This window comes from Podarcis muralis, chromosome 12 (genome assembly GCF_964188315.1).
Source record: "Podarcis muralis chromosome 12, rPodMur119.hap1.1, whole genome shotgun sequence".
In the NCBI taxonomy this organism is placed as follows: domain Eukaryota; kingdom Metazoa; phylum Chordata; class Lepidosauria; order Squamata; family Lacertidae; genus Podarcis; species Podarcis muralis.
This window is the reverse complement of record NC_135666.1, coordinates 35562989-35577295: the sequence shown is the minus strand read 5'-3', so window position 1 is coordinate 35577295 and position 14307 is coordinate 35562989. Positions and strand designations below refer to the sequence as shown.

General features: G+C 43.4%; 1 protein-coding gene and 1 long non-coding RNA gene across 3 annotated transcripts in view; one reads left to right on the top strand and one right to left on the bottom strand.

Annotated features, from left to right (window-relative positions):
• LOC144329323 (uncharacterized) overlaps nucleotides 1–14307 on the bottom strand; it is a 349880-nt gene that overhangs the window by 182704 nt on the left and 152869 nt on the right. The gene's annotated exons all lie outside the window — the stretch shown is intronic.
• Nucleotides 6412–14307, top strand: part of RAPGEF5 (Rap guanine nucleotide exchange factor 5) — a 122111-nt gene continuing 114215 nt past the window's right edge. The window contains exon 1 of one of the 2 annotated variants that reach the window (XM_028750093.2): nucleotides 6412–7004. In XM_028750093.2, the coding sequence (XP_028605926.2) occupies nucleotides 6816–7004 (189 nt within the window). In that variant the 5' untranslated portion in view covers nucleotides 6412–6815. The remainder of the gene's footprint in view (nucleotides 7005–14307) is intronic. The other variant, XM_077937004.1, reaches the window with a different exon arrangement.

Genomic DNA, 14307 nt, shown 5'->3' with positions numbered 1-14307 from the left:
TTCTGAAATTCCCAAGGAATCCAGCTGAGTCTACTTCAATGCCTTTCCTGAAGGCAGACTGTCAAATTGCTATTCTTCTTATAGAACAGGTGGTGTTAAAGTGTGGCTGAGGGAGGCAAATCTACACCTTGAAGAGTTTTATTTTGTTTCTCGCTCAAGGGACCCTTTCAAGGTCGGTATCAAATCTGTGAATATTTTTTTGTTTCCTAAGCTGCATTGCCAATATGACTATTTTTGTCTATGCATAAGGACACAATCCTGACTCAATACAAACGATGATAAAAAATATAACATTTTAAAGGATCTATGCCAGCAACAAACGCACGTGGAGTTCATTTCCTATAGCTGTTTTTTCAACGATCACTTGAGTTGTTAAAAGTCAAGGTATCTGAGCTTTCTTTCACCTGAAACAGAGAAGTCTCTAGATATCATTGTTTAATTTAAGCCATTTCTATTTTGCCCTTCAATTCAAGGTTGGGAAGAAAAGCTTTAAAAAACTTATGAGTTTCTCCTCGAGGTTCAAAAAAAAAGAAGAAGTTTTCATAGCTCTCCTTTTGTAGCTTTCAGATCTCGTGGTTCTAAGCCTGTTTCATATTTTTGACTGCTAGACTGGGATCCAAGTGAGAATAACCGCAATGAGGGACTGAACTGTATGCCTCTCCCACCCCCTAAGTTTCAGAAGGATGCACAAAGATCTACACTCAACTGCTCAAATATTTCCTGTGATGTTTTCTGTCTTTCCCGAAATAATAGATGGCCATGAGATGGACAATTCTCTACCCCATCACACTTCTTACATAGAAGCATAGCTGCCTCATACCAAGCCAGACTATTGCTCCATCTAGCTTAACACTGACTATATTCACTGGCAGTGGCTCTCCAGAGTTTAAGGGAGGAGTCGCTCTCAGCACTACCTAAAGATGTTTGGGAACTTCTGCATGTGAGGAGGTGATCCACATACAGAAGGTAAGCCAAAGTGACTTTAAAAGTTTTCAATTTTGACCCGTACTTTATTATCCTTTTTATTGAAACCAGTGGGATCTGAAACCGATTAAACTGGACTGCATTACTCCCAAATATTATTAAGTCATCACTGTGTTGCCATATTTAGAAGACTGCACGCTTTTGCTCAAGATTGTGTGATATGGAGTAGTAACTACTCTTGATTGGTAGTCGCAATCACTCATGTAGTTCAAAGTGCCCACCCTTTATCCATAAGAACGTGGGGGTGGGGGGAGGATTTATTTTTATTACTCCTTGCCCATGGTGGATGTGAGCAAAGTGGAAATGAAAATTGTTTAGATGGAGGTCACTGATGTTTGCTAAGTAACCATGAATATTATTCATTAATGTTTGGATTATAAATCCTCTGGGCAAGAGACATGGGATGTTTGTATTCTGTATGAGATCAAATATGTTGGGGGCACTCAATAATAGTGCCCACAAATACAGTTTTGCAGATGAAACACAGCTGTCTTTGATTTCCTAACAGGCAGGCAGAAAATTAAAAAGGAATTATATTGACTTTTGCAATTATTATTTTAAAAAGTCCAACAGCTGGTGCAGCCTAGAGAAACAAGCTGATTTGGTACACAAGAAACAAATGGAATCACCATGTACTACAAACAATTACATGTATTACAAACAATTGCTCAGTGCTGTCCCATGTTATCAAATGTGTTGAAAGATGGATCAGGTGCTTCTTGGCCTCCTACTGTTTTACCTAGGAGAAATGTATTGTTCTGTTCCCATAAGAGTGAGGCCATGAACAATTGCCTGGGGCAACCCGCATTCGTTGCAGCTAAGCAATGCTATAAAACTGAATCTTCTATAGTGTTAATACATTGCAGCTGTGTATCCATCCTCATTCCTGACTTTCTTTTGAAATTATGCAGGTGTTGTACTTTTTTCCTCCTTCATCGCAAAATGATGGCACTTAATCATTGCATTTGGATTATGCTCCACAACATATGGTGTGCCTAATCTAATTTTAATTAATTTAAAGAAATATTAGGAGCGGGAGTGCACATATACATTGTCAGAGATTTTCTGCAGCATTCCCCTCTGCTTGAGTGACAAGCTATTATTTAAAGTTGTGAGTCTGCAGAAGGTGAACAGTGACTTACCGTATATCACTGCCAGTGCTGGACTTAGGGGTCTCAAATTTCAGCAGCATCCCGTGTTACGCCAAAATGTGGAGCTCCCCTGCCTCTCGTCTTCCATTCTATGTTGCAACTGAAGCTCTTGAGTCTCTGTGACCAATGCATCCGAACCAGTCACGCTCCCCCAAATCTGCCTCTGATACTGCAGCAAAAGCATCAAACGCACATCTGGCTGTGCAGGTGGTTTGCCCCTGTCCACACACAACTGAAATGCATGTGTCAAATATATCACATATATCAAATAAGGTTCCAAACCCACAGAAGAACAAATAAGAAACTCACAGAAAAACACTCTGGAGCCATGAATCTAATTTTGCAAGTGAAAACTGTTTTGCTGTGGAACTGACGGGTGCTTCAAAAGTGTCTGTGATATGGCATGGTAGAAGAACAGCTGTTGAAAGTGAAATGAAACTCTAGATTTCTACTGGGCTCATTCATGTTCCTTGTGTAAGCTTAAGCAGCTCTTTGGATCCTGGCTGCAACTGGCTGCGCTGCGTTGCTGGCAGGCGCCATGGCAAACTGCCTGTTAGGCCAAGCCAAATGAAAATGTGTGCTGGCCTGTGTTTCTTATGGAGTCTCTTATGTTAATCAGCCCTGCAATTTAAAAGCTGGCCTTTCCCCTGCAGATTCCCCCCCCCTATATCCCGGGGATAAATTGATGCTGGATGTTGACTAGGCATCATCTTTGGTACCCAACACTAGCATTTGTGATAGCATGTGATATATGTGCTGCTGCTGGTGGCCTTTCAATGGGAAAATAATACAAGGAAATAATGGGTTAAAGATTCTTCTTAGGCCATAGCAGTATTTCTGATCTAAACCAGCGACACCCACTTATAAGTGCTCAAAATAACATGCGGTTTGGCCCTCAATTTCATGACCCATAAGGAAATATATATGCATATAGAGGACCAAACAGCACAATTGAAAAACCAGTCTTAACATTGTATTCACACAGCCTATGCATTTTACATCTCAACTTGGATCATGCACCTATTGAATCCCTGATTTATTTCTAGGAGTTTTGTGTGTGTAGTACACATTTTCACATCCTTAGAAAACAAATGGTTAGCTTGTCTCAACACAGAGCATTTCTTCAGTTTAACCTTGATCTGCAAGGGGGGGAAGGCAGTATATTAGCAACGGCATTTTTATGACACAGAAGCAGAGATGCCCAATAAAAGTGTTAACAGCTTTAATTTCCCCAAGGAGACATAACAACCCCAACCCTTTCCTCTAATTTGTTAAAATGACAATATTATTGGTGACGTGAGCTGATATTTGTAGCTGAGGTACAGCAGATCCTGTGGTCAAAGCAGTTTTCTTGTTTAGGCCAATGTTCTTTTCAGATATATTAAAACAACAGCGACAATGCAGGACTGTGGCGAGAGATCTAGTCACATATTTCAAAATTTGGAAAAACACACACACACAAAAACCCAGCTTGGATTTTACTCTTAGTTCATTTTACTCTTCGTTTAAAACCAAATGTACAAACAAACAAAATAACACACACGGAAGATTAATAAACCCAAAGGCAGAACTTAACAGAAGCATTCTGCACTTACCGTATTTTTCGCCCTATAGGACGCACTTTTCCCCCTCCAAAAATGAAGGGGAAATGTGTGTGCGTCCTATGGGGCGAATGCAGGCTCTCACTCTCCAGGCTTCAGGAAGCTCTGCAAAACCCTCGGGAGACCGGCGCCACTTCACGCCCGCTTCCCAATGGCTGCGCAGAGCTGCCTGCAGTCCCGGGGTGAGCGCAGCTCTGCGCAGCCATCCGGAGTGGGGCGCGAAGTCGGGCCCGCCTCCCGATGGCTGCGCAGAGCTGCCTGCTGTCCTGGGGCCAGCGCAGCTCTGCACAGCCATCCGGAGCGGGGCGCAAAATCGGGCCCGCCTCCCGATGGCTACCTGCGCAGAGCTGCCTGCATTCCGAAGCCTGGGGAGACTGGCGCGACTTACTGCTGGCCTCCCTAGGCTTGCGGATAGCAGGCTGTTCTCAGGGCTGGGATTGGGGGAAGCTCGGGCTTCCCCCACGCCAGCCCCATGCCTGGGGGGGAAATAATTTTTTTTCTTTATTCCCCCCCCAAAAAAACTAGGTGCGTCCTATGGGGCGGTGCGCCCTATGGGGCGAAAAATACAGTACATTACTCTTGGAAAGAAGGAGGTACAGATGCTCTGTGTTGATGGAACGGCCACTGTATCCAGTGGGTGGTTTGCCTGGGAGGGGAAAGACACACAACCAGAAAATACAAAATACAAATAAAAATCAGAAGCATAATGGGAATCTTCCCAGAATCCTTGGAAACTATACCAGTGTCCACCAATCAGGAACTGTGCTAGCAACTATACCCACATCACCCATAAATGCCAGAAGCCAATGAACTCATTATAATGGGGACGTGCCCTCAATCCACCCCCTGTATAACAACATACATGATGCCACAGCTCCTCCCCTCACTCCCCTCAGCCCCAGTGGCACAACCAGCAATAACCCTGTTGCTACTAGTCTCCAGGTATCCTTCCAGGCAAATGTTCAAATCCCATTATGTCCCTCACAACCACTGTTTTGGAGCACAACCCTCCAGAATACAAAACACACATGACCCAGAATACAAAACACACACACACACACACACACACACACACACACACACACACCGGACATAGTAATGTAGGAAGTTGCCTTATACTGAGTCAGGCCATCGGTCCATCAAGTGCAGTATTGTTTACACTGGCAACAGCTTGCCAGGATTTCAGATGGGAGTCTGTCCTGTGGGGTGGGTTTTAATAGCTAGGAGAGGCATATATGAATTGCAATCTATCCCTCTAGGTGCCCACATGTGTGGGTTGAACGGAGTTTATAGACTCATCCTTCGCAGCAAAATTAAAATATAGGAATTAGGATGTAAAGCCTTCTTCCTCCCCTCTAGCTCCATAGGGACAAGATCAGATTTTCAAAAAGGTACTAGCCCTATCAGGGCAATGATTTCAGTGATTGATAGGAAGTTTTGGAGGAAAAAAGAAGAGTGCCAATTTGGAGAAAAGATTAGAACTCATCCCTCCATTTTCCTTTTCACCTATTGAACTTGATAGACTGGTATAATGCAATACAATCTGAATTTTAAAGGTCTGCCTCTTACATGTACTTCTATACTGGAGCTGTCTCTCAAGCAGTGGGCTGGGAACCACCTGTAGACCTTGGGCTACTTTCAGGCTAACTTTGTTGCCAGGTGCCTCTCACTTAGAATCACAGAACTGTCGAGTCGGAAGGGACCGCAAGGGTCATCTAGTCCAACCCCCTTCAATGCAGGAATCTTTTGCCCAATGTGGGGCTCAAACCCACAACCCTGGGATTAAGAGTTTGTCTGCCCTGCCCCTTTGGCCTTTTGGTTGGGTCAGTGCCAGCACCAGCCACTCCTTGCATGCTGAGTAAAGTTAGCCAGGAGACAGAGAAAAGGTCAAAGGTCTCCCTCCATTATTTCATCCTAAAATTGTAAGTGCCAACAGTTTGTTGTAGCATATTTGTATATGCAATACATATGCACATAACAGAACGTTGTTAGAAAATGGGAACTGTACCATATTGTTAAACCATTTCTACGGTTGTTGTTATAGACTGAATTTGTACCTAGTTACCAACTTACAAGTCAGCTATTGGGCTGGCACAATAACACGTGCCTCAATTGGGACCTAGTTCACCCATGAGTGTACTAAATTTTGTTAATCTCAGAACATTAAGGGAGAGCCGTTTTGCCTTACGATAAACATTTATTGTTCAACAAATTTGTTGACAACATAAAAAATGTGAAAATGGGCTTGCCGGATTGATGGGAGTTGTGGATACTGTATTTAAGACATGGCATTCGCTGCTCATGTGCCTTGTTTACCAAGCATCAGCTAGAGAGGGATGAGCGGCACATTCTGGATTCCATTAGTAAAACTTGCTCATTATTATTTTTTAATGGAAATAATCCAGCAAAGTGAACATTGTTATTATTTATTTCAGAACATACTTCGGGCAAGACACCTAATTTGAAGTCTCCTGTGTGATTTCCTTAGAAGCGAAACGGGGGTGGGTGAGTGGAAGCACCCTTGCAGTGGCCCCTATAAGGTGCCTGAAGGAGCGTTTGGGCAGGAATAGAAAAAGAGGGAGAGGTTTCAGGTAAAACAGCAGGTCGTGACTATTGTGTCCGCCCCTTTTCAGGTTACCTGGACTTTTGTTTGTCCCCGTCATAGCCAGGCGGCGAGAGGAACGAGAGAGAAGGGGAGGGAGGGAAAAGTGGCGGGCTAAAGCGCGCCAGGCTCCTGCCGCATTTCCCTGCACCTGTGCGACCAAGACTTCCCGCCCGGGCCTACCTCGGCTGGGGGCAGCGCAATTTGAGGAGCAGGCAGGCGTGTTTCCTCCCTGCCCCCTTCCCAAGCCCAGAAGGGAGGCGGGGGGCGCCGCTACTGCTCTGACAGCTACGAACGCCTTCGCCTGCAAGGCGCGCTTTGCATAACAAGCGAAAGGTGTGTGTGTGTGTGCGCGCGCGCGCGCCAGCGGGCTTGAGTGAGGCTGCTGAGAGGCAGGAAGAGGGACGCGGCCGGAGCGAGCAAGCGAGGGAGGGAAGGAGAGAGGAGGGGGGGTGTCTCCTCGGGAATGTAGCATGCATGGCTGGGGGCTCCGTCAAGATGCAGCCCCTGTGTGACAGGGCCGACTCTCTGCTCATCGGCAAGAGCTCCGCCGGCGCCAGAGACCAGGAGCAGCAAGTGCAGCTGCGGCAAAAGCTGAGGGAACTGCCGGCGCTGCTCCGGAGCGGACTCACGCTGCGGAGGAAGAGCTCAGCCGCCGGGGGCCGGGTAAGAGTGTGTGCCCGCGTGTGTGTGTGTATGTGACCGGCCGTATACCTCCCAAGGTAGGGGATCTGCCCTGCATTTGGTAGTTAAGCCCCCACCCCCACCGGCCTCCACAGGGCAAAGCCTTGGGGAGTTTTCTCCGTGCGCAGGCTTTGCACTTTGCAGGGGGGTATGCAATGGCAACGCGACGCGTGAGACTCTTACACACATAAAAGAATGGGATTGGGCATTGGGATTGAAGCTGCAGCCCTATATATATATATTGGTACCCTTGCACAAATCTCGTTTAAGTCTGTGGAATTTGCACAGTATTTGTGGCGATTCTGGGGCCTTGAATTCCCAAACATGCTGAAGTTAAAGAGAGTTAACGTCCTGTAGTTGTGGTCGCGGGTTGGAAGGAGGCCTTGCTCTATATGGTACATATTCTGGCTGTGGACAGAAAAGGAAGAGGAAGCCACTGGCTTATCTGAGGAATGATTTACTTGAGAGAAATTAGGCTTGCAGACCCATCTTTGGCATGCTTACTCAAAAGTAAGCCCTGCTGTGTTCATTGGGGTTGTCTCCCAGGTAGGTAATCATTGGCAAGATTGGTTCTTGCTGTTAGAAATCATTGTGGCACCTTGGAGACCATTTGGTTTATTGAGTCTATTCCCTACACTTCAATAAACCAGTTAAGGAGTAAAATGTTGTGCCATTTCTGAATGTATCTCAACTCCTTTTGCTGGTTTGCAGTTTAATGTGCTGTGGTGCTCAGTAGAACTTATTCCCAGGCAAGGATAATAGGTTCTTCTAGTCATCATCCCCGGGGACAAGGTAGCATGTGAATTGGTTGATCATAGATACAATCTATGACGACAGAAGATGAGATGGTTAGACAGTGTTCTCGAAGCTACCAACATGAGTCTGACCAAACCGCGGGAGGCAGTGGAAGACAGGAGTGCCTGGCGTGCTCTGGTCCATGGGGTCATGAAGAGTTGGACACAACTAAACAACAACAAGATACAATCAGCAGCAATTCTCCTGGTCCTTGGTCAAGGAAATTTCTACTGGCAGTTTATATGGGTTGTCCCTGTCAGAGACCATACCTTGTGTCTACTGGCCCTACTTGTTTGCTCCATCCATCTTTGATATATGTATAGTATAGATTCTGTATTCCATTGATGAATCATCTGTTAATGGTTAGGGCTGCAATCTGATCAAATAATTTTTAGCCATATCTACTGTTTACATTTGCATCCGGTAATTTTGCATATACAATTCTGAAGCAAGAAGCATGCATTGTTTTTGGATGATGTATACATGTGCTGTAGCAGGCATCATCTTAAAAGAGGCATTCTTTCTGTAAGTTTGTGAGAATGGGTAATACTTCTTAAGATGTTGTTCACTATTTGCAGTTTTTAGAAGTACTTGTATTAAAAATGTACTTGCTGGGGGAAAACATGCCTATTGCAATTATGCATCTCTGTAAAGAAGTCCTAGGTTGTCTTTATGATCTCATTCAATCTGTAGACATAGAATCATGGAATTGTAGAGTTGGAAGGGACCACGAGGGTCATCTAGTCCACCCCCTGCAACGCATGAGGATTTTGCCCAAAGTGGGGCTCAGACCCATAACGGGCAGCTCAAACCCTGATAGTCTAATGCTCTACTAACTGAGCTATCAAGGCTCATAAAACAAAGCTTTTTTCACATGTAACTTTAATACTAGAGGTAGTTATGTTTAATTATAGCTGAATTATGTGATTATATCACCCATATGTTACATTTGATGCCACGTTCATTGAAAGTCTTTTTAGGGATTGTTCATAGCTATAACTGTTCACTTGGATCTGACATTTGGGAACATGTGAATAGTTCAGGTTGGAGGCAAGATTCCTCATGGGGATAGGTTACCCATGGCATTTAAATGCTGTTGTATGTAAGTTGTTCATATGTCAGAATAATTATCTTTAATATTATATGCGTGCCCAAAGCTCTCTTCAAACAGTAATTACATATGAAGATTATACTTGTATGGCATCTAGAAGCTTTGAAACGAGGTTGCTCAGAAATAGCATCCTAGTTAAGGCAGACCTTCATTAGTCTATGAGTTATCAAAGCGTAATTGTTTTGTCATCTCCCATTTTGCAAGTAAGGGCATCCGGATATTTAGTACAGGTACATGACAATTGCAAGGCATCTGAGTGACAGAACCGGAAACGTAGCTAAAACTCCTTCCCTTCTAGTCATACATTTCAGAAACTAGCTATTAGTCATAAGTTATGTGTACACAAACAAGAACAGATGAAAAATAAATTGTAAAGTTGGCAGCCTGATATATGTGGATGATGTGGCTTATTTTGTGTCTACAACATCAGGCAGACGTTGTTTACTCATTAGGCAATCAAAACATTCTGAAAACTTGATCAGATATAGGTAAGAACATAAGAAATGCCCGCTGGATCAGGCCAATGGCCTATTTAGTCCAGCATCCTGTTCTCACAGTGGCCAACCAGATAGATGCCTGTGGGAATCTCTGAAAAATGACCTGAGCACAAGAGTCCTCTTGTGGTTTCCAGCAACTCTCTCTTCTTGTGGTTTCCAGCAACTGGTATTCACAAGCTGTACCCATTATGACCAGTAGCCATTGATGACCTCATCAGTATGTATGCATGTGCTCTGATCACAGTGGAAATGGAAATATAGATCTTTACAATGGGAACATGTGACACTTTGACTTGAAAAAAGCATAAAGACTGCATAGTTCCCTGACTTCCAGATTGTTGCCTCTGCTTGCCTATCCTTAATGCTGGCAGCACAGCAGCAGAAGAAAGTTTCAGGCTTGACTAACAAGTTGGGAGACCAAACAGTGTATGCTAGTTTTATTGAACTGGGTAATTTTTGAAAAAGACAGGAAGATTCTACATGGTAGTTTTAATTGTGAAACTTTTTGCCATGGAAATTCTAGGAAGGAAGGTTATCTGCGGTTTCTCAAGGCCACTGGTATGACGATGACTCGAACAGCAAAATCAAAGAACTGTAGAGAAGTCCAAGGTGGAAATTATTGCGCTGCAATTGGATATAATGCCCTCTATTAGCTGCTAGTTGTGGGGGAAGCTGTACACAGGTGGCAAAGCATTTAGAAAGCACTGTTGGTGTGAAAGGTATGATGGATGAGATGTTGAGAGACTCAGTCCTCAGCCAACCTGGCATGTTGTGACATGGCTGTGGACCCACCCACATGTGAGCTTGACCATATAATGCAATTGATTTATGTGGGAGTATAATAAGGTGAGGGTTAATGAGCAGCAAGGGCTCATGCATACATGCAAGCAGTCCTGCTGCTGTAATTGGATGCTGCTAGCACTCTGTGCATGCTAATGTGTGGTTATTGTTATTGCTGTACGCACAGTATTAATTGTGAAGCTACGTGATAGCAAATATGTGTTGAAGACCAAGAGAACCAGGGAGTCAATGTGACGTAGTGGTTAGAGAGCTGGACTAGGGCCTGGGAGACTGGGGTTCTAGTCTCTCCTCAACCATGAAGCTAACTTGGTAACCTTGGGCTGGTATCTTTCAGCTGACCTACCTCACAGGGGTGTTGGGAGTATAAAATGGGAGGGGGAGCCATGAGCTCCTTAGAGGAAATGTAGGATAGAAACCAGCCAACTAACCAACCAACCATTTCCTATATTCCTATGTTGTAGGAAGGCAAGGGACCACAATCTGTGCTGTAGATAGTGCAGAAAAAACTCATGTGTTGATCAAGTGTTGTAATGCTGGTATTTTCTGTTGAAGCTTATTTTGTATATGTGAGGCCTATATCTACTGCTACACCTGTATACCATATTTTGTATAGAAGTATTAAATAAAGGGGATAAATACATCCTGTTGCTTGGTCTTGTGAGAGGCATTTTGCTTTGTTTTCATAATATAGTCGAATAATGGGTTTTATATCTTAAGATATTCATTGTATGGTTTGCATTAGTGCATGGAAAACCTTAGGTCAGTAGATTAAGCCAGTCCCAATGATTCCATGAATATTTGAAATGGGTGACTTAGTTTGTATAGAAGTAGCATTTACTTTGAAACTGTAATTTATATTGGTGGCCTTTATTTTTTTATTTTTGTACAGCCTGAGCGTTTATTGCCATGGAGATTCCATTTGGATAATTTGTAGCAGGTGTCATTATGCGACTAAAAATAGACCCCATATGTATAATACTGAGCTTTTCTTATTGTAATCCTCTGTTTATGTATTCCCTAAGTGAAATAAATCAAGATTAGAATCTCTTGGCTTTTTCTTTACCCTTTTAACTGGTCCTTGCAGCAACCGTTGAAGTACGTGAACAAAGGATAAAATACTTCTATTTCATTTCAGATATAATCAGCAGCTAAGGTTCTTTCAGTTGTTAAATGTTGCTAGTATTTCTTCCTTTTATGTTGATCTAAAATAGAACCAACACTCCCCACACTTTTAGTTAATTATCTCTCTTTTGCATTGTTTGGATTAACGTAAATTTCAGGGGTGGGGAACCTTTTCAGCCTTCTGGACCAGATCCTTGGCTCCCTCACTCCTTGTGGGTCACTTTGACATGTGGCATGGCTGCCTACCTGTCAATCAACTGGAATCGCCATGGTGTCAGTTGAAGCATTTTTCCTTTGCTGTGTAGCTTGAGATCAAGTTTTCCTGCAAAAGAATATTCTGGCCAATCCCATCTGAGCTTGATGTCACCAATGATCTGCACTGTCTTCAAGCCTCTCTTTTGGTGGGCATTGACTACATTCCAGAGTTCGCTTTTAGGCACCAGGCGAAAACATACCCCTTCAACCAGGTCTTTGGCTGATTAATATTCTACAGCCTTTTAATTGTGTCTGAGGGAAGGGGGGTTATTGTTTTGCTGTTTTCATTTTACTTATTCTCATGTTTTTAATCCTGTATTTTATTCCGTGAACCACCCTGGGATCTTACGATGAAGAGTGGTTTCTAAATCTAATAACTGAATAACATAAAATAGCCTTGCTTCCAGGTTAAGACTGCAATCCTATAAGTATACACAATTAACATGTAAGTAAGTCCCATCAAGGGACGCGGGTGGCGCTGTGGGTAAAAGCCTCAGCGCCTAGGGCTTGCCGATCGAAAGGTCGGCGGTTCGAATCCCCGCAGCGGGGTGCGCTCCCGTTGCTCGGTCCCAGCGCCTGCCAACCTAGCAGTTCGAAAGCACCTCCGAGTGCAAGTAGATAAATAGGGACCGCTTACTAGCGGGAAGGTAAACAGCGTTTCCGTGTGCGGCTCTGGCTCGCCAGAGCAGTGATGTCACGCTGGCCATGTGACCCGGAAGTGTCTCCGGACAGCGCTGGCCCCCGGCCTATAGAGTGAGATGGGCGCACAACCCTAGAGTCTGTCAAGACTGGCCCGTACGGGCAGGGGTACCTTTACCTTTTAAGTCCCATCAAGGGCAGTTGGACTTACTTTTGAGTAGACATGGATAGGATTTTTACATTCAGCCTCTATTTCTGTCTTGCATTCTACTACTACCTGTCATCCACCCACATCTGACATTTTATTTTGAAAGGTTCTAAGATAGGTTACAAAATGAAAACAAAAACAAAAGAAAACCCAATGTCATTATTCACAATGTAAATAGCATTGGAACAATTAAAATCACAACAAAATAGACAATATAATACATGGGTAGGCAAACTAAGGCCTGGGGACCGGATCCGGCCCAATCGCCTTCTAAATCCGGCCCGCGGATGATATGGGAATCAGCATGTTTTTACATGAGTAGAATGTGTCCTTTTATTTAAAATGCATCTCGGGGTTATTTGTGGGGCATAGGAATTCATTCATTATTCCCCCCCCCCCAAAAAAAAATATAGTCCGGCCCTCCTCAAGGTCTGAGGGACAGTGGACCGGCCCCCTGCTGAAAAAATTTGCTGACCCCTGAATAATATGATAATGTATTTTCATTTTTTAACTGTTACTGCTGGAGTACCACTGTTGAAGGAAGTAAACTTATGAATACCAGTTTGGGGAAACCAGTTTGGGGTTCCTATAGGCATCTTGTTGGCCACTTTGAGAACAGAATGCTGGTCTTGATAGGTTATTGGCCAGATCCAGCAGGCTTTTCTTGTGACCTTACTAGTCACATTTTAAATTTTCCATTAAATTTAAATTATTTATGTATCTATTTTTTAAAAAAGTTTCTGCTGTTCTTTCACATTTTAATTTTTGTGTATTCATTTTTCACTTTTGCATTCTGCTGATTCTTTTCTCATTAAGTCTCATATTTTTCTTTCTTCTTTTGTTACTATGCTTTAAAAATATTTTATTTAGAATTTATTGTATCTTTAGCAAACAAAAAACAAAGCACACAGACACACATGAGAAATGACTGCCTGCTGGGTCTACTCCTTAGTAACTCTTTAAGGAATTGCAGCCTTAGAACAAATTCTGTACAGCCTTCCTAAATCTAAAAATACTACTAAATTCTTTAGTAGTATTTAATTTTGTGAGGGAAGAGATGCTGGGACTGAAGTTTATCAACACCCTAATCCCTGGAGTACTACTTTCCCTCTTATTTACTCAGAAGTAAAGAAAATGCAGTCTGAACATGTTCTGAGTGGATAATTTAATCTGTTCATATACCAAATTTAAACCTTTACATTGGAAACAGACACCAGACTGGGCTCCAGTGATCCCATTTAAGTCCAGCAACAAGCCCATAAAATAAGTTTCAGTGAATGTAGATCAATGTTCCTCTTAAAAAAAAAGAAGAGGCGGAGGAGGAGCAGGATAGGACATGATTTTCTCTCCCTTTTAGCCAGGATGCCAAGTTTAGTGTCTCCTCATGCAGTGCCTAGCTTCAACTTGTTCTGTGTTCACCCCTTAGTACATGGGTCAGCAAACTTTTTCAGCAGGGGGTCAGTCCACTGCCCCTCAGACCTTGTGGGGGAGCAGGACTATATTTGGGGTGTGTGTGTGAATGAATTCCTATGCCCCACAAATAACCCAGAGATGCGTTTTAAATAAAAGCACACATTTTACTCATGTAAAAACACCAGGCAGGCCCCACAAATAACCTACAGATGCATTTTAAATAAAAGAACACATTCTACTCATGTAAAAACACGCTGATTCCCAGACCATCCACGGCTGGATTGAGAAGGCGATTGGGCCGGATCCAGCCCCCGGGCCTTAGTTTGCCTACCCATGCCTTAGTAGCTTCAAGCAAATTTCTACCTGTCTTTAGTGCTGAGAGTGCTTTTCATTTGGACTGACATGGACTCAGTTGAAGCATAACCGTACTGTACTCATTCATGG